Here is a 26870-nt window from a genome sequence, read left to right as displayed (position 1 = left end):
TTCAACACATGATTAATACACACTATCTGTGACCAACAAAGCTTATCCAAATAGAAAGAAAACAGCTACCTTCATAATATATCGTATAACTTTAGGAACCTTAACAATTTCAAACAATAACATCTGCTTGAATAGCATAAATAACAAAACCCCAGCAACAACAAGCCTAACCTCCCAGGCACGGTAACACATAAATAAAAAGCCACAATTAAAAACTCCGAAATTTCCGGATCGTTTGTGCTTCTTCGGCGTGTTGTCGTTTTCTTCCAAAGTTCGACGCATTTGTTGTTGTTATTGAATTGCCCCCAGAGGTGCTGCCGGGTGGTGGTTGTTGATACCTTCTCTTCCTTCATCTCTGTGCTGTGAAGGCATCATCTTCTCCATCCAGTTTGTATGTTTTCCTTCTTCCTTCCATCATTCGATCCGAGGGCCATAAGTGGAGTCACTTTCGACATGCATTTGCTTTCCTCGTGTCATCGTGCGATTTTGTGGAGTTGGAAATCTGTTTTGACGGAGAAATGTCGGAAAATAAGAAGAATATGGTTTTATTGGATGTGGATGGGATTTGCTTAAATATATCGACGGTGAAGTTGATTTCACTTTCCGCCAATTAGTGGATGAAGAAAGGAAAAATATTAGTCGGTTACATCATCGTTGGCAAAGTCTGGCGTGACATTTCAAAAGGGTTTCTGAAGCTGAAAAGACAAACTCGGTGCGGAATGCTTTTGTAGTTGCACACGGCGAATGAGAACGACCGAAATTTGAGTTTAGTTCACTCATAATCGCCAAAAGTGCAGGAACTGAGTCATGAAGTAAATGTGTCTTGTGATTTCCTGTGGAAAACCTAGAAAATCTGCCGGAAAATGAGGACAAATGACAAAAAAAAATACCAGTCTAGGAGTAGTACCAATAGACTGAGTTAATCCAATCATTACTTTTTCCATATTTGTGAAGTTTTTCCAGCACAAACCTTAAAAAAAAACTTCGAAGACCTTGAAAAACATGAGGCAAATTTACTCATCGCTGAGTGCCTAATAAAGGGCATGATGCTCTTCTAAAATGTTTCGTGAGAAGTTTCGGGCATCTTCCCTAGTAGCACCCTTGTTATAAATTGGTCTTGGAAACCTTATATACGACTTATTTCAGTTATTTGTATTTGTATTTGTATTTAAAATAATTCATCTGACAATTTAGTCTTAAAGGGTGATACGGTCAAAATTTGGTCAAGGGAAAACGCGTGTAAATCGGTGAAATCGTTTATTCAAAAAATCAAATTAAATTTCTTTTTCAAGTTCAATTAGTATAAAATTCAGGAAAAATATTCAGTTAGGCTTCCGCTTTTACAAATCCGAATTGCCGGGCCTTACGCTTGACCCCTGCCATCAGATTTTGTACAGCCACCTTGTCCACCTTCTTCGCCGCAGAAAGCCAGTTTGCCTTGAACTGCTGCTCGCCCTTAGCAGTTTTTTTTGGTCTTCTTTAGGTTCCGCTTGACAATAGCCCAGTATTTCTCAATTGGGCGGAGCTCTGGCGTGTTGGGAGGGTTCTTGTCCTTGGGAACCACCTGCACGTTGTTGGCGGCGTACCACTCCATGGCCTTTTTACCGTAATGGCAAGATGCCAAATCCGGCCAAAACAGTACGGAACAACCGTGTTTCTTCAGGAAAGGCAGCAGACGTTTATTCAAACACTCTTTCACGTAAATTTCTTGGTTGACAGTCCCGGAAGCTATGAAAATGCTGCTTTTCAAGCCACAGGTACAGATGGCTTGCCAAACCAGATATTTCTTTGCGAACTTTGACAGTTTCATGTGCTTGAAAACATCTGCTACCTTTCCCCTTCCTTTTGCCGTATAAAACTCCTGTCCCGGAAGCTGCTTGTAGTCGGCTTTGACGTAGGTTTCGTCGTCCATTACCACGCAGTCAAACTTCGTCAGCATCGTCGTGTACAGCCTCCGGGATCGCGCTTTGGCCGTCGTATTTTGTTTATCATCGCGATTTGGAGTCACTACCTTCTTGTAAGTCGATAGTCCGGCTCGTTTTTTGGCTCGATGCACGGTTGTAGACGATACACCCAGCTTATTTGCGGCATCTCGGAGAGAGAGGTTAGGGTTTCGCTTGAAACTACCGGCAACTCTCTTTGTCGTCTCAGCGGCTTCCGGTTTTCGATTTCCCCCCGATCCAGACTTCCTGGCTGTCGACAAACGTTCCCCAAACACTTTAATTACATTTGTAACGGTTGATTTGGCAACTTTTAGCGATTTTGCCAACTTTGCGTGCGAGTAGCTCGGATTTTCGCGATGCGCGAGCAAAATTTTGATACGCTGCTCTTCTTGCTTGGACGGCATTTTGACAACTGAAGAGTGAATTCCAAAATCAAAATAGGAGCAACATTCTACACACACACACCTTCAAAATGAGGGGTGTTCAGGTTTTTTAAATGCAAAATTGAAAGAAATACATCAAGTTGATATTGACCAAATTTTGACCGTATCACCCTTTAATGAATAAATTAGAGCTAATTTAACACAGACCTAATCCGATTTGCAAAACGATCGGTTGGTTCATTGAACTCGAAAAACTCTTCGACAGCCGTAAACGCACGAATACACGCTGAGATTGGTTCGATGTTCCCAAACATGGTTCGGTGAAAACTTGGTTGCAGTAGCGTTGTATTCCGAAGAGATCTGCTCGGCACACGAAAGTTCAACATCGCAAGCAGGTCGGGGGCATCAGTTTCACCATTCAACAGCTTAGCAATAAGCAACGATTGCTGTACTTTCCGTCGTTGTTCCAGTGTGTCTAAGCCCAACAGTCGGCATCTATCAGGATACGGCGGCAAATGGTCAGGATCACTCCACGGCAAGTTTCTCTGTGCCAGACGAATGAACCGTTTCTGAACCCGTTCGATCCTTAGGCACCACGTGACATGGTGAGGATGCCAAACAACGGACACATTTTCCAAAATTGGACGGACAAGTGCACAGTACAATGACTTCCAACAATGTGGATCCGAAAAATCCTTCGCAACTTTGGAAATAAAGCCCAACTGTCGCGTGGCTTTCGATATGAGCGCTGAACGGTGTAAATCAAAAGTCATTTTTGTGTCTAGTTGAACCCCTAGATCAGTCACACTGGTAACTCTGGTAAGAGTATCGCCGTCGATATGATAGTCAAACAAAATTGGATGTACCATGCGGTGAAACGTGATTATCTGACATTTTTCCACACTAATAGTCAGTTTGTTTCTCTGGCACCAATCGACAAACAAAGTCAGCGAGTTTTGCAGAAGCCAACAATCTTCTTGTGTGCGCACCACAATGTACAGCTTTAAATCATCTGCATAGACCAGTTTGAATCCTTCGCCCAAAACCAAAGCAGCATCGTTGAAGAACAGAATAAACAGCAACAGTCCGAGATTACTACCTTGTGGAACACCAGACTTGTTTGAAAACGGCAAAGATACAAAACCCTCAACCTTCACTCGAAGTACACGCTCTGTAAGGTAGGATTCCAACCAAAAAACCAATTGCATAGAAACTCGCAGACGAGATAACTTGTGTAGCAATATGTTATGATCAATTTCATCGAACGCCGCCTTCAGGTCGGTATAAATTACATCGACTTGCGCTTTTTCCTCCATACTTTTTATGCACTTCGACGTAAAATTCAATAAATTGGTGGTAAACAATCGCTCGGGCATGAATCCGTGTTGATCAGTGGATATGTAGCTTTTTGTGGCATCGAGAATAACTCCACCCACTATAATCTCAAACAATTTTGAGACAGCTGAGAGACTCGTGATTTCCCGATAGTTGACAACATTGTAACGATCACCACATTTGAAAATGGGTGTCATAAACGATTGCTTCCAAATGCGAGGGAATTTTGCTTGCTGAAGTGAGCGATTGAAGATATCACACAACGGTTGTGCTAAAGCGGCAATACAAAGGCATATTATAACTGCAGGCAAACCATCAGGACCAGGGACAAACGAGCGTTTCAGTTTATTTGCAGCCAATGAAACTATTTCTGGATTTACAGCAAATAGTCCAAACTCAACAAAATCAGCGGGAACATCACTGGTGGCTTTATCGATTTCCAAGTTTGAGGCGGGATTCGTCGCGAATACGGATGCAAAATGCTTGGCGAACAACTGGCATGACTCTGTAGCTGACGCTGCAGTCGTTTCGTTCAGGTAGACATTCGTTGGGATCACTGCACTTTTCCGTTTGGAGTTAACAAAGCACCAAAAACCACGTGGATTTATTCTCAGACCAATTTGCACACGCAATACGTAAGATTTGTAGAGAGTGGCATTCAAAAACCGGTACGCATTGCTGGCTTGTTGAAAACTTCGTTTGTTGCCAGGCGTTCGTTGACGACGTAGTTTCCGTTGACAAGCATTTCGAGTGCGTTTTAAATCCCGTAAACGGAGAGTACTCCAGGTAGGCGAAACTGATGGCCGAATTCGTGGAACATTCGAAACAAGCCAATCGTTCAAAATGGAACAAAAAATTTCCGCCATTTCATCGACATATATGATAGTAGATATCGCATTCCAGTCAACGTTTAGCAAAAAGTTCGAAAGGGCCGCAAAATCAGTCATTCGAAAGTTTAGAGGTCGCCCCTCATGTCTTTCAATAGGTTCGTCACACACCACAAGCGCTGGTAGAGAGATCTCAAGCGGGGGGTGGTGAGAGTCAACGGGTAGCAATGGAGTTGAGCAGCTATTCACATTAGCCTCACAATCAGGCAAACAAAAAACCAGATCGAGAATGCGATCGAGCGGATTGCGCACAATATTCCTTTGGCCAAGGCACAAATAATCCATACCATCCAAAAGAGTGCTACTGGACAACGGTAGTGGTGAAGCATCACATTGGATGACGTTGTCAATTGAACACCAGCGCATGCGTGGTTGATTATATTCACCACATGGTGCAACTGTCAAACTAAGTAAATCTTTTTCTTCAACACAGCCTACTACGGTACGAGCTATACACGGTAAGAAAAAAGTACCCAAAATTGAGTTCCTTTCACTCATCACGTGGCTTCCGTGGGGCAAGGTAAAATTAAGTTAAAGAAGAAAACTCAATTTTGAGTAATCCTGATCATGAATCCACGTTGACCAAGTTGACAAAAAAATAATAAAGCGGAGCAGACTGGAACCGAACCATGGACGTTGAGATTACGGGGCCCGTGTGTTGACCACTCGTCTAGCAACGCTTGTGAAAATGATATAGTTAAAGGCGCATAGGAGCAACCTCAATGAAAATAAACTTATATTTGAGTTCATTTATTATTACTCAATAGTTGAGTAAATTTTAACCAACGCCGCTTTTCTGATTCACTCAACGGCGGACGTCAAATGATAGAACCCAACGATGAGTTTTTTTTTAACTTAAATTTGAGTATTTTTTTCTTACCGTTACGTGCATGCATGCAAAGAAAACCAAGGCATTGTAGGCACAGGTGAAACCTTATTTGTACGATGGTGCAAACATTATCACGCATACGGTATATAATGGAAATGGGTGATTACGACGAAACACCGCTCTACTGTACACAGCAAAAAAGTCTAAAAGTTTATTGTGATGTAAACATTATTCACGTAAACTTGTATTTAATTTCACGCAAATAAGCAATGTTGTTAACAAAGATATGCTTTTGTAAACAATATTTGCAACATTTCATGAAATGTCTCAGAACTTTACACGATTTATAATGTGAACGTATATGATATGTGACGCCCAATTTATGTACATCATATTGAACAAAAACTTACACTACTTTTTCGTACTGTATACCTACGTTGATGCTTTGTCATTCCCTCCTTGTTTTTTTTCAGTATATATCGTTCTACTCCACCACTTTTGATAAACAATGAAGTAGGTCCCATTATCAGTACAGTTTTTACGCAATTCCCATTTTTTCGATTTTGTCATAATTAAGATGAGAACAGAACATTTAATGCAACCATAATTTTGTTTGATTTTTTTTAATAAGCTAGGCTAAATTTGGCTAAATTCGTGACGTACTTATTCAGAGCAGTCAACTAAAACAAAAAACTCTACACTGATCTGCTCGATCAGGATCCGCATGCTTCTCTAATTCATCATCATATGCGTGCAAAAGATGTGATCCTTAAGTTTTCATTATAAACTGTATGAAATATTTGCTTGAAAAGTTAACTTCAGAATTGTTGTTGCCATATTCTAAATTGGTCTAAGTTTACCCTTACAATCCGGAATCTTATACTCACCACCCCTGCCTGCCAGCTCTCGTCGTCGTAGGCCTAATGGTCGTACTTTCACTGATTTGAGTACCCTTCGGTTGCTGCTGTTGCTGCTGTTGTTGTTGTTTCTGTTGTTGAAGCTGTTGCTGTTGCTTTTGCTGCTGCTGCTTCTGCTGCTGTTGTTTCTGCTTTTCATCCACCCTGTGCTCAATTTCAACCTTCACTTCCGTCGTAGCTCTTTCCGCCGGTTTCAACGTTTTGATCGATTGCACTGATGGTGCGTGCGAGTTGTCTTGCTGTTCGGATTCATCGTCGGACTCCTCAACCGGTTTCACATGTTCGTGATGATGGTTCCTTCGACCCAGTTTCCAGTGGTTCTGATGGGCAGAGGTGGAAATGGGATGGTGGAACGACTGTGGCTGCGGATGAGTCTGATGTAGGGTAAGAGCTGGCGGCGGCTGCTGCTGTTGCTGTTGCTGTTGCTGATAGGTCTGCTGCAGGGGAAGGTACTGAGGAGCCGAGTAGGGGAGTGGCTCGGGAAGATGTTGGACTTCTACATTGGAGTGGTTGTGGGATCCGTGGGATCCGTGGTATTCGGAGACAACGTTGTTTTCGTTAGCGTGTGGCTTCCCAGAGTACTCAAATTGCTTGTGGATGTAATAGGTGCCCTGTTGACCACCGTTCTGTTGTTTGTAGAATTTTTGCTTGTAATAGGTTTTTGGAGGTTCCTCGTGGGATGGCTGTTTCGGGACAACGAATTCAATGTGTTCCCCATTTTGGACCGTGTTCACCGGCAGCGAAGGTTGATGCATTTGTTGAGGCGCTTCGTGTTGCTGAGACACTGGTTGAGGATGAGGGAGTGGTTCAATTTCCTTCGGGATGTAGAAGCTAACATGGGTTTGAACTTGAGGAGCAGTGGGCTGCTGTTGGTGTTGGTAGTACGTCAACGGCTGTTGTTGCTGCTGGTGACCATCTTCAACATTGCCAGATAAGGTCTTTGGATAGTAGAAATTGGTGGATATTGATAGAGGACTGGCCATTTGTGGCTTCTTCGGATGTTCCGACCATTTGTACGACGATGGCTTGGATGGATAGAACTGTGGCTTATTGTGATACTTAACAATTTCATTGTGCATGCCAACAAAAGTGCCTGGTCCAAAACCTGGATGACCGCCTCCTATTGGAACGGCTTTGTAGGACTGACCATGTTGGAAGTTGAACTTGGTTGGGAATTGTTCAGATTTGGTGAAACTTGGTTTCTCCTGGGTCACTGACGAGTACGGTGGTTGAGCTGATGATCCAGGTATTTCCAGTTTGCTGAGCGCCTGGTGACCTATCTTTAACAGCTGGTCTTCCGTGTTGACGGCTGGTACTTGGTAGCTTGACGGTGACGGGGATGGAAGAGACTGAACTGGTTCGGCTTCGGTTGGCTTGAAGCCGAACAGAACAGGTGTTTCTTCCTTGTATTTCTGGGGCTGATAGTGGAAGTCCGATGGTTTATATTGTGGAGAGGGATTAAACGTTGGATGCTTGGGAATACCATTGAAGACCATACCCTCAAGGCCAAGGATTGGCAGCATGTGTTCTAGGGTGAATACTTCGTGATCACTCGTATGGATCTCTGAAAGTAAAGGTAAAAAATAAACGAAAATTATTACATTGCAACATAATCCATTGCTGAACAAATAGGGAGTGTGGGAAATTATGCGGGACTAAATCGATGCAAAGTTAAGGTGCAAATTACTTTGCTGCATTTACCAAATTTTATCAAAGTCCATGTGATCTAATTTAGAGAATGGTAGGGCAAAAGATCTTTTTGAGATTTTGAACTCCGTGCAAAATTAAACGCAGTGTTTTGACACTTTTTGGAAGGTCTTTAAGAGCATAAATTTTCACTAAAAGTTCACAAAAAGTTCGTTTCGATCGCACCATATTACATATCCCAATCAAGAATGGCAGCTATAGAAGAATATCTGTGAAAAAAATAGAAACGTTGATAATTAAGGAGGTCTACGTTGGTCATGACGAGAGGAGCAACACAATAGTTGGCGTTAGGTAGTGATAAACGTCTCTAAAACAATTCCACAGCCGCAGATAGTATATTAGAACACCCGCACCAATGCGTTGCGAAAGCTATTTTAGCAACCTCTACCATAACGCAGTAACCACACTGGGGGTTCCTATTCAAGTGCGGGAAATAACAATCTTCCTTTCGGAGAACAGCGGGTTGACAAATATAGCAGCGCGATAGCAACCGACCCAAGCGTTGCTATATATGAAATGTTTGTTTTGTTTTTCATTTGATTTAATTTGGATTTGTGAGAAAAATGTGGACCCAATCGACAGCAAAACATTCCTCTGGAAGACCCGGAACATCCGTTAATGTGGAAAGTTAGTAAAAAGGATCTAGATTTTTTAATCAACTTGTTGTTATGCTGCATGTATGAATTTGGATTTGAAACCTGTATGTGTACTCTGGTGGCCATGGAACATTTGTAAAGGGGCCAATTCGTAGAAAAGAACCTAGAGCTCCGTATTTTTTTAAATCACTTATTTTGATGCTACATTAATGAATTTGGATATGGGACCAGCATACGAACACTGCTGGCCACAACCCGGTTTTTCGGGAGGCCCGGACCATGCGTAAAAGTGATAAAAAAAAAGTTTCAAGAGCTTCACGATTCACTTATTCTGAAGCTACAGGTATGAATTAGGATCTGGGACTAGCATATGCAATCAGGTAGCGGCGTGGTTCTCTGGAAGATTTTGAATATTCACAAAACTAGTCAATTCGCGTAAAAATCCTAATTTTATTTGGACTTCCCTAATAAAAAATACCATAAACGAGCTGTACCCTGGATGGGTAAACTATCCCACAAATGGCTTGAACGATACCCCGAACACGTTGTTAAGCTCTCTTTTATGGTTATTTTTATTAGGGTTCCCTGATGTTTTGAATCTTTCCTAAAGTTCAATAATTTTTCTATTGTTCCGGAAATTTTAATCATACTGGATTTAATTTATTATTGAAATATCCCATAATCCCATAATTGAAAAATCCTGAAATTTTCCTTAAATAAATGAAACTGATATGAAGATCTATAATCATCCGGAAACTTCTCAAAATACTAATAATTAAACTACAAAAAAATCTATATATATGTCTAAAGGTCTCTAGACGTTTTTGAAGATTTCTGAACATTTTAAAAGATCTCACGATTTTCTTGAACATATTCTGATCGTCACTGAAGTTCCTGCATATTTTTGCAGTTCTTTAAACTGCATTGAATACCATGGAACTTCCTTAAAATGATTTCACATATTCCTTATGCTCATGTAAGATCTCTTATGTTTCTGAAATTTAAATAAAGGTCTTGCTACTTTGATGAAATTTCGGAAATTCCCTGAGTTTCTTGGATTTTCTTAAACATTCTTCAATTTCCATAAAATTAGTTTATTTATTTTTTTCATTCCTGAAGTACTCTCAACTCTATTGAAGTTCTTGGTACTACTCTGAACTAAATAGAACTGTCATAAAAAGTCTGGAAGTTTTTCTGAATTTTATTTAATTGACCGGAACTTGCTCATACAAATCTCCGAACTTTCCTAAAAGTCTGGAATTACTTTAATTTTTCGAAGTTATGAAGTTATTGGAAGTGCCGTTAATATCTCTGAAATTCTCTTAAGCTCTCTAGTTTAACTTCTTTGAGCTACTTGGAAGTTCTTAAAAATGTCAAATTTCCTCAAATTGTCTCCACATCACTGAAATTATTTTGACTTCCCTAAAGTTCTCTGGATATCCCTGAATTTCTCAAATTTTCTTAAAAGTTCCTGCAGTTTCCTGAAGATTTTGGAACCTCTTAAAAATCCTGAAGTTCACAAAAATTTCCAAAAAAAATTGTGGAACTTTCCTTTTGTTCCCGCAGTTTGCCTATGAAACTTTCTGCAATTCTCAGTACTTCTTTTAATTCCTCAGACTTTCCTGAAGATCTCTTTTGTTTCCTGAATTATACGAAACTTCCCTTATGATTTCCTGATGATGTTCCTGGAATTGTTCAGAAATTAATGGAACTGCCAAGATCTTTAAATTTCTTCAAATTTCTGTGTAGCTTTCTTGATGTTTTTAAGTTCATTCCCTGAATTTTGTTTACTATCCTTCAATTTTCGAAACTTCTTGATAGTTTCCTCTAGTTTACTGAAATAAATGGAAGTTTTAGGAACGTCCCTCAAGTTATCACAGTTTTTTTTTTCTGATATTCATGGGACTGCCCAAACATTTTCAGAACTCACCCGAAGTTCGCGTAACTTACTCATAGGTTTTTAAGCTTAAATTTTCCTGATTTTAATGGAACTGCCCTGAAGCTCTTGATCTTCGCTGAAGTAAATTTTTCTGAAATCTATTAGATTGCCCTGGAGCTGTCGAAACTTACTCTTAAAGATCTTTTAACTTCCCCACATGTCTTTCAATCAGACTTCTTAAAGTTTTCAATTTTTTCTGAAGTTAATAGATCTACTGTATTAAATTCAACCAACCGAGCTTGATACATTCACAAGCTAAAATGATGGGCATCCGAAAACGCCTTTATGCATTTTGGTGCGAAACTTTTATAAGATGAGTATACGAAGATCGATCTTTCGGTCATTTTTATGAATTGACCACTTTTATGAATGCTGGTCCCAGATTCAAATTCATTCATGTAGCATCACAACAAGTGATTTAAAAAAAATTCTGAGTACTCTGTACATGGATGTATATATATGGTATATCAATATTGTCAAAAAAACAATCACGAAACTCTGCAAATTTTCAGTTCGAATTTCGACGATAAGTTTAGCAACTCTCGGTGCGAAAGCTGAAAACGTAAATTCACAATCGTGATAGCAACGACCGATGCGTAAACAAGTTGCTAGCTAAAATAGCAATGGCTAAAGTGGACAAACTCAGTGTTCACTCGGCTGTCGACAAAAGCAGGCCACTCTCGATGTGTGCTACGCGATCGTCTGTTTTCTCGGCAGCAACCATTGTGTGGTCCTCGTCTTTGTTCTTCATCAGCAGTTCTTTCGGTCGATGCGTCGTCGACTTTGGAAAGCAACCGTTTCGTGATGAATGTGTGAGTGCTGACCACGTTTTGCGTCCATTGCTGCAATGGACGCGCTCTGACCCTCGTTGGCGTAACTGCCATTCAATGAAACTGCTAGAAGCGGCTCCAGTTCTGATGGATGAGGCTTTTTGGATAGCGGAAGATAAAGTGTTTATTGTGTTGTACCTTTTGACTATAGTTTTAAGATGTATTGTATAGTGACCAAGAATCCTCGGCTCTGTAAAGTTAATTCGGTTGAGCCTTATCAAATATATTAATAAACAAACAAACAAAAAAAAGTTGACAAACTAGCAGCCCGAATAGCAACGCATTGGTGCGAGTGCTCTTAGCAAGTCAAACGCGTCACTCTTTTGCCTGTGGATTTGAGGAAAAACCTCAAGTCCCCTCATCCATTTTTAATGATTGTATGTGCTAGATAAAGGAGTGTGCGTTTGACTAGTACTATCGCACTAATTTCTACTTATGTTCAATTTTCAAGCTTCCGTAGTCTAGCGGAACTATCAACCTGCACACTAAAAAAATCTGAATTTTACTGGTGATGTAAACATCCATGCATGCAAACATTCATGCATGTAAACTTCCTTTTCACGTAAACTAGCAGCTTGCAAGAAATGTTGCATACAAAGGTGGAAAGTTGCATACAATATATGGAATATTGCATGACATGTCTCATAAATGTACACGATTTATAATGTAAATTTGTATGATTTATGACGCTCCATTTATGTGCATCATAGTAACGGAAATTCACACTACTTTTTTTTAGCTGTGTACGCTCTTCAGAATTACCTTTTTGGGATTTTTTTTCGAGTGTTTTTATAGTTTAATAGATCGTCATCAAAATAAAAAAAATCCCCTCAACCCTCAGCGGGGCCCAAACACTCAACCAGATTAAAAAAGCCTAAATTTTGCCGCTGGAATTTGAACCCACACAATTCGAAAAAGTAGTGTAAATTTCTGTTCAATATGATGCACATAAATGGAGCGTCACATATCATATAAGTTTACATTATAAATCATGTAAATTTCTGAGACATTTCATGCAATGTAGCAAATATAGTATACAAAAGCCCATTGTTGTTAAAAACATTGTTTACAAGTTGCTAGGTTGTGTGAAATGAAATACAAGTTTACGTGAATGAATGTTTACATCACTATTAAAATTCAGAATTTTTATCTGTGCAGACGATAGAGAAGATACTATCGCTTTTGCCATCTACTCTACCTCAACTCTTGTAGAACACAAGATGCAAAATAATGAAGCATCGCTTTGTGTTGGGGTGCACAATTCAACTGAGGTGAAAAATTAAAAAAAAAAGTTTTCTAAACTCCTTTCACTCACTCTCATTTTCTTCACTCTTGTTGTTACAATTGTTAAATCAGCCTTAAATTACCATTATAGCTTAATCTCGCTCAAATAGACTAGAATTGCTTTCAAAACACAAAAGAAATTTACAATGACCTTCAAAACACCAATCCGGAAAATCTCACAAAAATTTTGAAGAATTATTATTATTTAGCTTTATTAAGGAGGCTTTCAGCCTTGGGCTGGTTCGTCTCCAAAGAAATTTTGAAGAACCGTTATAGTCCAAAAGATGCTAGTAGTGTCCTTATAAAGTCAAATTTTAAATGTCCTGGATTTAAATGATATATTAGTCCTTAGAGCGCCAAAATAAGTAACATATTAATCGCAAAATGGCATTGTAATTCTTAAATGAATTTAAATCACCATTTTATTTTTTGATTCCATTAAGAGATTTAAATCAGCATAAGGATAAATGAATGCCTCTAACCAGTGATGTGAAAAAAAAAATCCAATATCAGGAATGGCCGAAAATCACTGCTGATCTTGAGATCAGCAAAATCACAAACATAACATCACAGCTAATTTAAACCTTAGCTGATTTTGAGGTAACAAAATCAACAAACAGAAAATCAATACCTTGCTATTACAGTCAAAGTAGAAAACCGACATCTGCCGCCATTTTGGAATCCAATATGGCGGACCAAAATCCGATATAGTGGCCTCCAGACAGCGTGTATGCATCTAAATCCATGAAATATGGGTATCTATGGAGAGGGCTCGATGAGTAGAAGTGGAAAATCGACATCCGCCTTCATTTTGGAATTGAGATGCATATTCGCTATCTAGAGGCCACCATTTTGGATTCCAAAATGGCAACGTATGTTAATTCCGATTCGACTCATAAAGCCTATTTCAAAGATACCCATATTGCATGGGTTTAAATGCATATACGCTGTCTGGAGGCTGCCATATTGGATTTTGGTTCACCATCTTGGATTTGTTGAAGCCATCCTGGTTCAAAATCCACCATTTTAATTTCGTCCGGAATTTGGAAATGTCCCATACTTTTGAATTTAACATATCTTCTAATCGTTTGATTTTTGATGATTTTGATCTTGGCTGATATTGATGCTGGTTGATTTTGGGACGAGAAAATCACAGCTGATATTGATTGAAAATCACGGGTGATTTTCGTGGTCACGATGGCTTGTGATATTGGTGCTTGTGATGTAAGGTGACATAGATCTTGAAAGATAGAAGATTTTGATTTTCTGATGCTGATTTTAGCCAACGCTCCCTCGGACTATGTTGTCTGAATTTCCGTGATCAACCAAAGAGCAGCCCACGACCCACCAATGATTGAAAAACGCTGAATTAATCGAAGAAAAAAACAATTACTTTTAGTCGGTTATATAATGCCTAGTACCGGATTCGAGAATTGGAAGTTTAGAGTCGAGAAACTCCTAAGGTCGACGGGATTGCTGGACGCGGTAAAGAAAGACGCACCAACCGTAGCGACTGAAGCAGCGAAGTTTCAAGAGCTAGATAGAAAGACAACGAATGTGATCATATCCTTCATCCACGATAATTGACTGGATTTGATTCGTGAAAAAGAAACGGCCAAGGAAATTTGGAGCACTGTGGAAAGAATCTACGCCAAGAAGTCAATTTCGTCGCAAATGCTTATTCGCAAGCAACTCGCAACTGAGAATGACCGAAGATGCATCAATCAAGGATTATTTGAAGACTTTCGACGAGATTATTCGGAAACTGAAGTTAGCAGGAGCAAAATTAGAAGACAGAGATATGGTTTCGCAGCTGTTCATAGCCCTCATGGAATCCAACGACCCGTTAGTCACAGCGATAGAGAATCTTGATGAAGATAAATTTGTGGTAGATATGGTTGGTAGTAGCGTAGCTTCCATCCTTCCGATGGAAGCTCTTTACTCTCCACCCATACTTCGGGAGCAGAATAGCTTTCCGTCCTTACTCCAGGAGCTCTTTATTTTCCTTCGGTAGTGGTAGATATGGTTGGTTACAAGTTTTATTATATTTTGAAATTCATGCTGTTGTCATTATATTGGAAATGCTTTTAGTTTATTACTATTATTATTACAATTATTGATTCAAACCAACCATATCTACCTTAGTCACCGTTTGTTGGAATCAAACAGAAACCACGGAAGTTCACAGGTAAATGCGATCGGTGTCACAAGAAAAGACATATTGCTAAGGACTGCAGAGGCAAGATTCATACGGAAGCGAATGCAGTAAGTGGCGGAAAGGCTGTTGCATTCATGGGTGGTAGGTCATCTTATAGCGGCGATTGAATAAAAGTTAACTTCAAGCTGGACTCAGGCGCTAGAGACCACCTAGTGAATCAGAAGGAATATTTCGAATCTCTTGAAAGGATGAAGAATCCCGTCATTATATTTGTTGTAAAAAATGACCAGTCCATAACAGCTTGGCACACGGGAAAAATCAGCGGAGTCAACAGTCTCGGTGTTCATTGTACCATAGATTTATGCACCAGATTTGCGAGCGAACCTTCTATGGGTGAAAAAACTGACTAGAGCAGATGTCTATGTGTCGTTTAGAGAGAAATCGGCTGAGATGAACCACAATGGTGAGATTGTGATATGTGTCCTTTGAAAGACCATTTCTACGAGCTAGACGTATATCTAGAGCATGCAACTTCCAACCTATGCGTCGCTGGAAGTGCTGATTTGGGGCACCGCAGGCTAGGTTACCTTGGGATAAAAAAATCCGCATAACTAACGGCAATGGTATCAGGTCAATTGATCTATCAAGGGGTCGAGGGGTCAAGTAATTTTCACAATAAAAAAGAAGTCAGAGCTATTCGAGAAGTTTTGAAACTATGAAGCGATGGTTTTAGCTGTTATGGGCCATCGAATCTCGTAGCTTATAGAAAATACTGCCCAAATGACCAGACACGATTCTATTCCGAGCAGGGTATCCAAATATAACCAACTATTACATACACTCCACAGCAGAATGGAGTCTCCGAGAGATTCGATTGGACGTTAATCGAGAAAGCTCGTATGATGCTGATCGAATCCAAGGCACCGAAACGTATGTGGAATGAAGCTGAACTAGCTGGGGTCTGTCTCATGAGCAGAAGTCCGACCAATGCTGTTTCGGAAAACAAAACTCCTATCGAGATGTGGACGAATCAGAAGCCTGATATGCCGAAGCTCATAGTGTTTGGCTGCAAGGCCACTCAGCAGTAGAAAAAGCTAGATTAGAAGATTCAGTTGTCCGCATTGGTCTGCTACACACCTAATGCGTACAGGCTGTTGAACATGAAGACCCAGAGCTTGTTTGTAGCACGAGACGTAAAATATGACGAAGACAATTTTCCGTTTATGTCCAAGATGAACGCAGAGTCCGAGCCCAGCTTGTTTGTGGCTTCCTACGATTTCGCAAGAAGAAGCGGATACTGGTGTTGCAGCAAATCTTCTAGTGTCTGGAGCAAGAGGGGGAAGATTCGAATCAGATGGTCAAGAGAATGTCGAATCAGATACTGCTTCCAACACATCAGCTCATCTAGATCCTGGTCATAACCTTGACACGGCGACCACAAGGTACCGCGCAAGCTCTCCGGTAAGTTACGATATTTTTTAGTTGGAGGATTATTTTCTGCGTATGCATCCCCTGCAAACCACAGTAAGATGACACTTAGTGAAGCTTCAATTACTGCGCTCCCTTCGTGCTTTGAACGTAGACCAAGTTCCGTTGAAACTTCTACGAGGTCTTGCGAACGGGAGCGCCCGTTCTGTTTTTTCCCCTCGAGCAAAGTCCTCGATACTGGAACTAGAAGTTGAACTGTCTGCTGCTGAAGAATAACTTCGTGCGTTCCAAACACGACTACTGACTGTACACCAGGGTGAGCAGAGATGAAATACTCTACGTGATTGTGTACGTGGATGATCTTCTCCTGATGGGAGACATCAATGGTATGATAGATCAAGTGAAGAAAACATTGTCGCTGAAATTCGAGATGTCAGATTGCGGGAAGTTAAGCATTTCCTTGGCATTCGAATTGGCTATGATCGAGAAAAATATTTTTTTACACTTTCGATGCAGGCGGCCATTGACAAACTTCTGACGAAATAAGGAATGGAAAAGTGCAATCCTGTGAAAATTCCGATGGAGAAGGGCCTTGCGTTTACCGAATCGAGCTGGGGTACTGAAAAACCCTACCGCGAGCTGCTAAACGTCAGACCTGACATCTGCTATGGGAAGATACCAGCAAAGGCTCCAGTGATGGCAACTGGCAAGCACTGAAGAAGATCGTTAGATACTTGAAGGGGACCAAGTCATCGAGATTGTTGTTTCGACGCGAGCATGACGCATCACTGTTGACCGGATGCAGATGCAGATTGGGCTTCAGATAACAGCAGACGAAAATCAATAAGCGGATACCTTTTCAACTGTACCGTCAGTTGGGCAAACAGAAAACAACAACTGTGACAATGTCATCAAGCGGCATCCGAATGAATCTGGCTGAAGGGCATCTTGGAGGATTAAGGTGTACTACAAGCTAAAAAACCATTCACAATATACGAAGATAACCATGGATGTATTTCAATGCCTAGTAATTTGACGTATATGGAGGTACACTTTGTGAAAACCTAAAATTGAACATGTAACAAATTTATGATAGATTTTGAAAATAAATAGCTCTGCTTCCCCTGGACCAATTTCAATAATTTTATCACCAATCATTCAGAAAAATTTCTATGCATCAATAGCAATGCATTGACTTTTAACAAAAAAAAACTAAAGAAAACGTGGTAATGTCAAGCATTGTCCAATGTACAAATAAAAAGTGATAATTGTATCACTGATTTCATGAAATAAACGTTCTTCCCAAACCTAGTCGTCATAATCGAGTACCATGTGCAACCACATCATTTTGCTTTACCCTGAAAAGATATAAAAGAGCGATGCTGTCTAGCTTCAACTCATTATCGCTGTGGATAAGCAGGCAGCAGAAGCAGCAATAGCAGCAGTAGGTGGCGGCAGGTTAGGAAGTCCACTCTTCTACCTAACAAGCAACAATGACTGGTCGTGGAGAAGGAGGAAAAGGTCTTGGTAAAGGAGGCGCCAAGCGTCATTGCAAAGTTCTTCGTGATAACCGCCATCCGTCGTCTGGCTCGCCATGGTGGTATCACACGTATCTCCGGTCCGATCTACGAGAAAACACGAGGCGTGCTTAAGGTGTTCCTGGAAAATGTGATCCGTGATACTGTCATCTACTCTGAACACGACAAACGTAAGCTGCCATGTATGTTGTCTAAGCTTTGAAGCGACAGACGCACTCTGTACGGAGGTAAACTCATCACCTACTTTGGCAACAGAACGGCCCTTCTTAGGGCCAACAAGCTTATTACAGTAAATAGTTGGAATAGAACTTATCTGTGCCTGTTTGTCCATATTCAGAACCACACGCCCCCAACGACCACACAAAATGCTCTCCAGAGTTGTAATCGTGCAACCAACCGTGGAAGCAGGGGTGCAAGTCATTTTGATCGCTTCTCTCCATCAACTTTCTCTTAAAAAAAAAAGAAAAATACTTCAAATTTAGTACGCCTACAATACAAAAACGGAAAGATTTAAGATAATAGATGATCGGTCAATTGAAAGAACTAAATGCTCTTCACATTTGTTCCGTCCACTAGGGGTCCTACGTCAAGCTTCCGTTAGTGCCCCTAGACACAGACCCTTCTACTGTTTTTTTCCTTGATTTGTTTTCCGTCGATCTTGTTTTCCGTGCGGAGCACCAATGCTACCGACACTAGGAAGGCAGCTCCCACACCTGGACCCTGCCTATCGACCCATCAACTCATGAACCGGATGCCTCAGAACATCCAGGCGGCGCTAACTGGGACTGAACCTATTCCTGCTGGGGTGAGAGGTAATCACGCTTACCACTACACCACCGGCGCCGCTGCAATGGCAAGTAATCTGAATGTCAACGTGCTTAGCACATTGATATCAAGCACCACTTTTTGTAGGACCATGTGATGGCTGGAACCAATAGGATCTAATGGACAGTTAGCAGATACATTCACAAAGTCCCTCGAAGCTGGACGATTCTATGAAATGAGTTCGCTAATAGGATTAACTGATTAAGAGGGGGTGTTGAAGATCAGGGGACTCTACCCTAGTAACCTGTTTGTTTGAAGATATCAACAAGTGCAGGACTGTTACAATAGGCGCGGATTTCGCGAATTTAACGGATCTCGCGATTTGCGCGGATTTGTCGCGGATTTGAAATCGCGGAAACATTAAATGATGGTGCGAAAATCGCGAAGGGACTGATGTTCTGTCACAAATATTGTGGAATTCATTGTAACCTTTCCGCCCCGGATTATTTTGCTGGCATAAATTTTGTTGTTCATTTGGCTCTCAATTTTTAACCGGTTCAAACCAAACACCCTACAAATAATAGAGAAATGATCTCAATTCCATAAGTTACACCGGATTTACACGGAAATTCCCTGGGGTCTGTCCAATGTGAGATATTTTCATGGTTGTTTATTTCCAATATGAATATAACATTTTTCGTTATCAAAACATAAACGAATCGTATACATGCGAGTAATTGCCATCTATACCAGATATTCAAGGTTCTCTAAATCGTCCTGGAGTTCAGTTGATTTGTTCTACTATATCAACCAGGACTGCAATGATGTCTGTAGTATCGAAATATGTCCAAACAGATTCAAAGTGCCTATGTGGATCGTGTCCGACCTATTGCTACGTATACAAGATTTTATAGGTTCTGAAATCATTCTGGAGATCAGATTATTTTTCTACTAGATCACTAAAGACTAATGTTCAAGGCCAAATGTTCTAGGATTTCCAAATCGATATTTCGATACTACAGATGTTATCCCAGTCTTTGTTGATCTAGTAAAAAAAACATCTGAACTGCAGGACGATTTGGAGAACCTAGATCGTCTGGTATACGTGGAAATAATTAAACATTATCCATATAGATACTATGAATCTGTTTGGATAAATTTCGATACTACAGACTTTATCCCAGTCATGGTTGATCTAGTAGAATAATGAACTCCAGAACGATTTGGAGAACTTAAAATATCTGGTATACATGGTAATAATTCATGCATGATCCACATAGACACTGTGCATCTATCTGGAGATATTTCGATACTAAAGACATTGTCCCAATCTCGGTTAATCTAGTAGATCAAATTATCTGAACTCCAGGCCGATTGGAAGAATCTTGAAAATCTAGATTACTCGGAAATAGCATTATTGCAGTTTTGGGTGATCTAGTAGAACAAATCAACTGATGTCCTGGACGATTTGGAAAACCTATAATTTCCGGTATACATAGTAAAAAGTCGTGCATGATACAATGTCACATATAAACGGTGCCGGTGGTGTAGTGGTAAGCGTGATTACCTCTCACCCCAGCAGGTCTGGGTTCAATCCCAGTCGGCGCCGCCGGGATGTTCTGAGGCATAACATCTCTGATCACGCCTTCCTTCGGATGGGAAGTAAAGCCGTTGGTCCCCGGTTCATGAGTTGATGGGTCGATAGGTAGGGTCCAGGTGTGGGAGCTGCCTTCCTGGCACGTCGGTAGCATTGGTGCTCAGCACGGAAAACAAGATCGACGGAAAAAACAAACCAAAGGAAAAAAAAAAAAAAAAAAAACAATGTCACATACATACGATTCGGTTATGATTTGACAACGAAAAAGTGCTAGGTTCATATTAGAATAAAAAAAATCATGAAAATGTCTCACCATTGGACAGACCCCAAGGAATATCCGTGTAAAAACAGAACCGTGACGTGAACAACAACTGTGACTTATGAAATTCTGGTAATATCTCGATTATATGCAGGCTGTTTGGTTTGAAACGGTAAAAAATTGAGAAAACAAGAGCCAAATTAAGCCAAATGTTTCGAACGATTTTTTATATTTTACTTTAAAAAATTTCTTATACTTTGAAGTTTTTTTTTTATGCAAAATATCTAAGCGATCAGACGAGTAGTTACCGAGATATCGATATTTATGTAACAGCACCGATTCCGCCTACCGGAAAACTTTAAACGCATTTTTCTCGAAACAATGTTTTCCAAATTGGCGGGAATGATAACTCAAATAGAAAAAGATTTTTACTCTCTGTGAACCACTGATATCATGAAAAAATTAACAATAAATAATTTTCAGGTCTGCCTAAAGTGGAAAAAAAACAGTGAAAAATCAACTTTTTTTTTCAGATATTATTTTCTAAATTTTTAAATTGTTTATTTTTTTTTGGGTTTTAGAGGTTCACATAAAACAAAAATCTTTTGTGAATATGGTCCAATTGATAAAAGTAAGCTTTGTCCATTTTTCAGGTCTCTAGAACGCCCGCCAATTACCGATCCCCACCGGAGGCGACCTCCTTCCGATGTGACCCCAAAGAGCCACAGAGGTCACACACCAATGAAAAAAAATATCAAATGTAGGGGAAGGTTTAAGAAATTTAATGCAAAAAACCCCAAACGTTTGCGCTGTTTCATTTGCTCACAAAAAAATTCTGTGTTACCCCCTTAACTACAACTGTTTCCCCCCTTAACTACAACATTTAGGCCAGCAAAATACGTCAGAGACGCAAAGGTTAATTTTCAAGAAAATTTTCCTTTCAAATGAAAATGCATTTTTTTTTTAAATAATGTTTCATCAAATCTAGGCCGGTATTATTCAATAGAATCTCATAATGTAAGGGTGCTTTATTATGTTCAGTAATTACTCAGAATTTATACTATTCATAAATAACTGAAGATGATACATTGTTATTTTTTTAGGTTACAAACGATACTCCTTTAGCTCAGTCGTTAAAGGCGCAGCTACAAAGCAACTCCATGCTGGAGGCGACTGCGTTCGTTTCACGTCTGGTCTATTAATTTTTCGAGTTGGAAAATTTATCTACTTTCTTGGGCATAGGATGGTACAGGCATAGAAAGCTCTCAATTAAAATGTGAAAGTACTTCAAAGAACACTAAGTTGACAGCAGATTAAAATCTAATATGCTTGAAATTCCATGTAGTACCTATCTAGTACTTTTAGGTAATGAAAACAGTTTTTTTTTTGTCGCGGATTAGTGTTTTAAGTCGCGGATTTCTTTTGAGAAATCGCGGATTTCACGGATCAAATTTATAAAATCTTGTAACAGCCCTGCAATTGCAAAGTTTGTTCATTCGTTATCAACTTCTCGTCCTGTACAGATTCAAACTATAGTGTTCTCCCTATAATTCAAACCACTGTTATAAATTCAAGACTCCATAATACTAACTTTAATCTCAATGCTGTCTTGAGCATAGTAGTTTAAGCTGTGCTGAAATTCTGAGCTAAATCGAGTCTTCTGAGCAAGTTCTATGCAAGAAAGAGCGAGGGAATGTTATTTATCCATACATCTCAACCAAAGCCCTCAAACATAAAAACATTAAACCAAAAGCGTCAGCTCATGATACATCCGAATGAGCTGAAATTTTCAAAAAGTGCATTTCTCACCTAATGGGACAAATCTGGTGGTTGGCCTGTTGAAAAAAATGGTTAAAAATTCTAACCGTCCATCTTAAATCCATTCCTCCGTGATAACTAAATTCAAACCATTAACTCACCAGGGTAGTTCCCATACGATGCCACTCCACCGGACATAATCTTCACCATGTGCTCTTTGTAGGGTTTCTTCTTTTTCAGCTCGATTGGCCGAATGATCAGCAGGGGTATTTCCCCATTGGAGCGTTTTGGTTTCCTCGCACTGAGCGTCGTATTGTAGACAAGGGCCTTGTGAAGTTTGCTCGTTTCGCCTAGGCCAGCCTTGATGGTCACGGTTGTAGCTGGGCCTGAGTGCACAGAGGTACTCTCCTCGACACCAAGCACCATGGGAGCTGAAAGTGAAAAAAGGTAAAATATGCTTATTAGTTTACTAATACGTAAAAAATTGACCACCGGTCGGTGAGTATACAGAATCAAAGGAGAAAATTCACACGACCCGTGGATTAACCGATTGGGATACGAAAGTGGAGAAATGGAAGAGGCATCCCCAGTGCGTGGTTAAAGCGGAATCGAAGATAATTATGGCACGTGCTGGAAAAAAGCCATAATTCATTGGAACGAGATGAAAGCTCATCGAAAACCTATTGGTTGAGATTGGCGCTAAACATTTCCTGTGTTGTTGATGCATATTCATTGATTTTACCCCTTATGTGATACGTGAAAGTCTGATCAGAAGGTATTTTTTCGATCCTAATGAAATACTTAGATGGATTTATGTTACTAGAGATCCATGTATCTTGAAACGAGATCACATGTTTGCTTGGGAAAGGAAATCTAAACTATGTTAATACTGAAATTCAGGGCAATCAGTTGTGGAAGGGATCCATGATTTAAATTCATAATTTATGACGCTATCTATAAATGAAAGTATAGGTTAACCTTTCGTTATGAAGAATTTTTGGGTATCCACATTTCAATATTAGAAAGCAACTTAAGCTTAGCTTTCTTATTTCAGATCTCTAAATCGATTTATTTTTCTGCAAGCTCAACAAATCAGGTAGCGCATTTCCCTTTTCATCCCAACATAAGTTATCATTAGTCGTGGCCATTCCAAAAGTAAACACCAGTCGCGTGGTAATTGGCTCCATAATTTCTTATTTCGCTCACAACTTCTGCTCAACGCACTTCGCATCTTTCAGCTATTCCGTTGCAGTGCCGCATATTTACACCTGCCAAGATCCTCCAGAGTATCCTCTGAGCAGACAGAGTAATGCCATTCTGTTGTGTGTGTGTGACGTGATCGTCTTTCGGTCGAGCGTGATGAGCGTCCACTTTTGTACACGTCGGTGTTGCAGGGAAAGAGGATAAACCGACAATGAATGGACCACCAACCAACCACCCGACACCATTGAAAAGGTGCATAGTGGAGGACAATCTTTTCTATACCAAAGAAGTCGGTGGACGGTGGATGGAGTGAAATAAACATGTTCCTCCAGACGACCGACGACGAGACACTTCAATCTACTCCAGACAAATAAATTTTCATAAAAACACGCTGCACCCTTTTAGTTACGGTAGCTTGAGGAAGCTTTCAGGGAGCAAAAGGATTCCATCAATCGTGCGCATGGAATAATTGGGAATAGTTGAATAGATGATTGGATGTTGACAATGTACCGGCTGTACGCTTACCATTCGATAAATCCATGCAAATTTAAAAATAAGTTAGTGTTAGTGTTAAATCCTGTTGTTTTTAATTGCCATAGACTCAATGAATTGTAAGTCGAGTGAGTGGAATTAAAAGCCGTGCGGATTAACCTATCTTTATGGTACTAGCAGATTTTTCCCGAAACAAATGTTTTAAACTAATTACATGCTCTACATATATTTCATAGGCCAAATAAATGACCAGTCAGCGGATCAAGTTTTCATTTCAATCCTGTAGAAGATTTTGTATCCATTATTTTTAAAGGTATTCATAACAATATTAAAAATTGATGGATTTTATTTTGAGTAAAAACGAATTAAACTCTTTTTTTACATTGTTTTTCAATTTTACCAAATTGTACAATTCCTACTATTTTTGACTAGTAGAAATAAGCACACCACCCTAGTACCCGAGCATGAACGAATATCTCGATACCTTAAATTGGTATGGATGAGCATGTCATAAGAGGTAAAATACCAAAAAAAATATTCCAACAATACCATTCCAATACCAAATTATGATAAGGCAATACAAAAACAATACCACAAAGGTAATTAAAAAAATAAAAAATACCGAAGAAAGAAATACGGATCGGAACAATCGGCACAGACCTACGCGACGAAATAAGGACTACGATTGGAAACTCGGAACATGGAACTGCAAATCGCTCGGCTTCCCGGGTTGCGATAGGTTAATCTATGACGAACTTCAACCACGCAACTTCGAAGTCGTAGCACTGCAGGAACTTTGCTGGACGGGACAAAAGGTATGGAAAAGCGGGCATCGAGCGGCTACTTTCTACCAGAGCTGTGGCATCACCAACGAGCTGGGAACCGGTTTTGTAGTGCTGGGTAAGATGCGCCAACGCGTGATTGGTTGGCAGCCGATCAACGCGAGGATGTGCAAGTTGAGGATTAAGGGCCGTTTCTTCAACTACAGCATCATCAACGTGCACTGCCCACACGAAGGGAGACCCGACGACGAGAAAGAAGCGTTCTCTGCGCAGCTGGAGCAGGTGTACGTCGGCTGTTCGCAACGGGACGTCAAAATCGTCATCGGCGACATGAACGCTCAGGTAGGACGGGAGGCAATGTATAGACCGGCAATCGGGCCAAACAGCCTGCATGCCGTATCGAACGACAACGGCCAACGATGCGTGAACTTTGCAGCCTCCCGGGGTATGGTAGTTCGAAGTACCTTTTTCCCCCGCAAGCATAACCACAAAGCCACCTGGAGATCACCTGACCAACACACAGAAAACCAAATCGATCACGTTCTAATCGACGGGAAATTCTTCTCCGACATTATCAACGTCCGCACGTACCGCAGTGCGAACATAGATTCGGACCACTACCTAGTTGCAGTATGCATGCGCTCAAAACTCTCGACGGTGCATAACACCCGTCGAAGTCGAACGCCGCGACCCAACATTGAGCAACTACGGGACGCCGGAGTTGCCCAGAATTACGCGCAGCAGCTGGAAATTGCACTACCCAAGGAAGAGCAGCTTGGCGCAGCTTCTTTTGAAGATGGCTGGAGGGACATCCGTTCAGCCTGCTGCAGCGGCACTAGGTACTGCAATCCCGGACCGAAGAAATGACTGGTTTGACGGCAAATGCAAGCTGCTAGTAGAGGAGAAGAATACAGCACGGGCGAGAATGCTGCAACACCGCACGAGATTGAATGTGGAGCGATACAGACAAGCGCGGAACAGACAAAACTCGGTTTTCCGAAGGAAGAAGCGTCAGCAGGAAAACCGAGATCGCAAGGCGATGGAAAATCTGTACCGCGTAAACGACACACGGAAGTTCTACGAGAAGTTAAATAGTTCGCGCAAAGGCTACGTGCCGCAAGCCGATATGTGCAAGGACTTGGACGGTAACCTTCTCAAGAACGAGTGTGAGGTGATTGAGAGGTGGAAGCAGTACTATGACGAGCACTTCAACGGTGAAGCAGCAGAAAACGAAGGTGGCACCGCAACAGACCTTGGAGCACGCACAGAAGACGACAGGCTACCGGACCCCAGCAGAGAAATTCAAAGATGCATTATGGCAGGGAATCGTGCCTACTTTGGACTCCAGAGTACGCTCCGGTCTAATAAAATTCGCCGCCGCACGAAGTTGACTGTCTACAAGACGCTGATTAGACCGGTGGTCCTTTACGGCCACGAGACCTTGACTATGCTTGTGGAGGACCAACGCGCCCTTGGTGTTTTCGAACGGAAGGTGTTGCGTAGCATCTACGGTGGAGTGCAGATGGATGACGGAACGTGGAGGAGGCGAATGAACCACGAATTGCACCAGCTGCTGGGTGAACCATCCATCGTCCACATTGTAAAAATTGGGCGACTACGGTGGGCTGTGCACGTCGTAAGAATGCCGCACGACGACCCAGTGAAAATGGTTCCAGAAAGCGCCCCAACAGGAACAAGAAGAAGAGGCGCGCAGCGGGCAAGGTGGATCAACCAAGTAGAAGGTGACCTGCGGACCCTTCGCAGACTAAGAGGCTGGCGAAGTGTGGCCATGGATCGAGTAGAGTGGAGACGACTTCTTCGGACAGCAGAGGACAACAAGGCCTTAGCCTGATTGGTAAGGTTAGTAAGGTAATTTGTCAAATATCAAATTTTGTTATTTACAAACTATTTTGCTCGCAATTTTTTGGTATTATTCTTTGATAGTTTACCTCTTACACGCTATTTTTTAAGGCAGAATACCTCAATTTATTGTTTTAAAGGTCTTCTAATACCAATCCAATAACTCTTTTAGGTGGTATTGTCTAAAAAATGCAAGATCACTTTTTGTTAATTTTGTATTTATTCGATATTTTCAAAATATGTAGATACCTGAATAATTTTGAAACAAAGTTTTAAACCGGAAGTTAACCAAGTAAGATATCATACTACATTAATATATTCATAAGATATTGGTTAGTTATCGGTTCCTGCTCGGGATGTCAGGCTGATCAGTACCTCAT

The 26870-nt window shown here is 40.7% G+C and overlaps 1 protein-coding gene across 1 annotated transcript; it reads right to left on the bottom strand.

Annotated features, from left to right (window-relative positions):
* Positions 1-26870, bottom strand: LOC135710945 (ataxin-2 homolog). The gene is made up of 4 exons (XM_065233670.1): positions 26866-26870; positions 22315-22610; positions 6265-7858; positions 1-502 (listed from the first exon to the last, which is right to left on the bottom strand). Coding segments are annotated over exons 1-4 (1896 nt in total). The 3' UTR covers positions 1-501.

This window comes from Ochlerotatus camptorhynchus, unplaced genomic scaffold (assembly GCF_037179485.1).
Source record: "Ochlerotatus camptorhynchus isolate MF236.1 unplaced genomic scaffold, CSIRO-AGI_Acam_v1.1 ptg000408l, whole genome shotgun sequence".
Lineage (NCBI taxonomy): Eukaryota > Metazoa > Arthropoda > Insecta > Diptera > Culicidae > Ochlerotatus > Ochlerotatus camptorhynchus.
This window is presented reverse-complemented; position numbering and strand designations above follow the sequence as displayed.

Excerpts from the sequence above, each read along its gene's own strand:
- LOC135710945 (XM_065233670.1), bottom strand. Across the intron at positions 7,859-22,314 it reads ATCGTATGGGAACTACCCTG|AGATCCATACGAGTGATCAC; the intron begins GTGAGTTAATGG and ends CTTTACTTTCAG.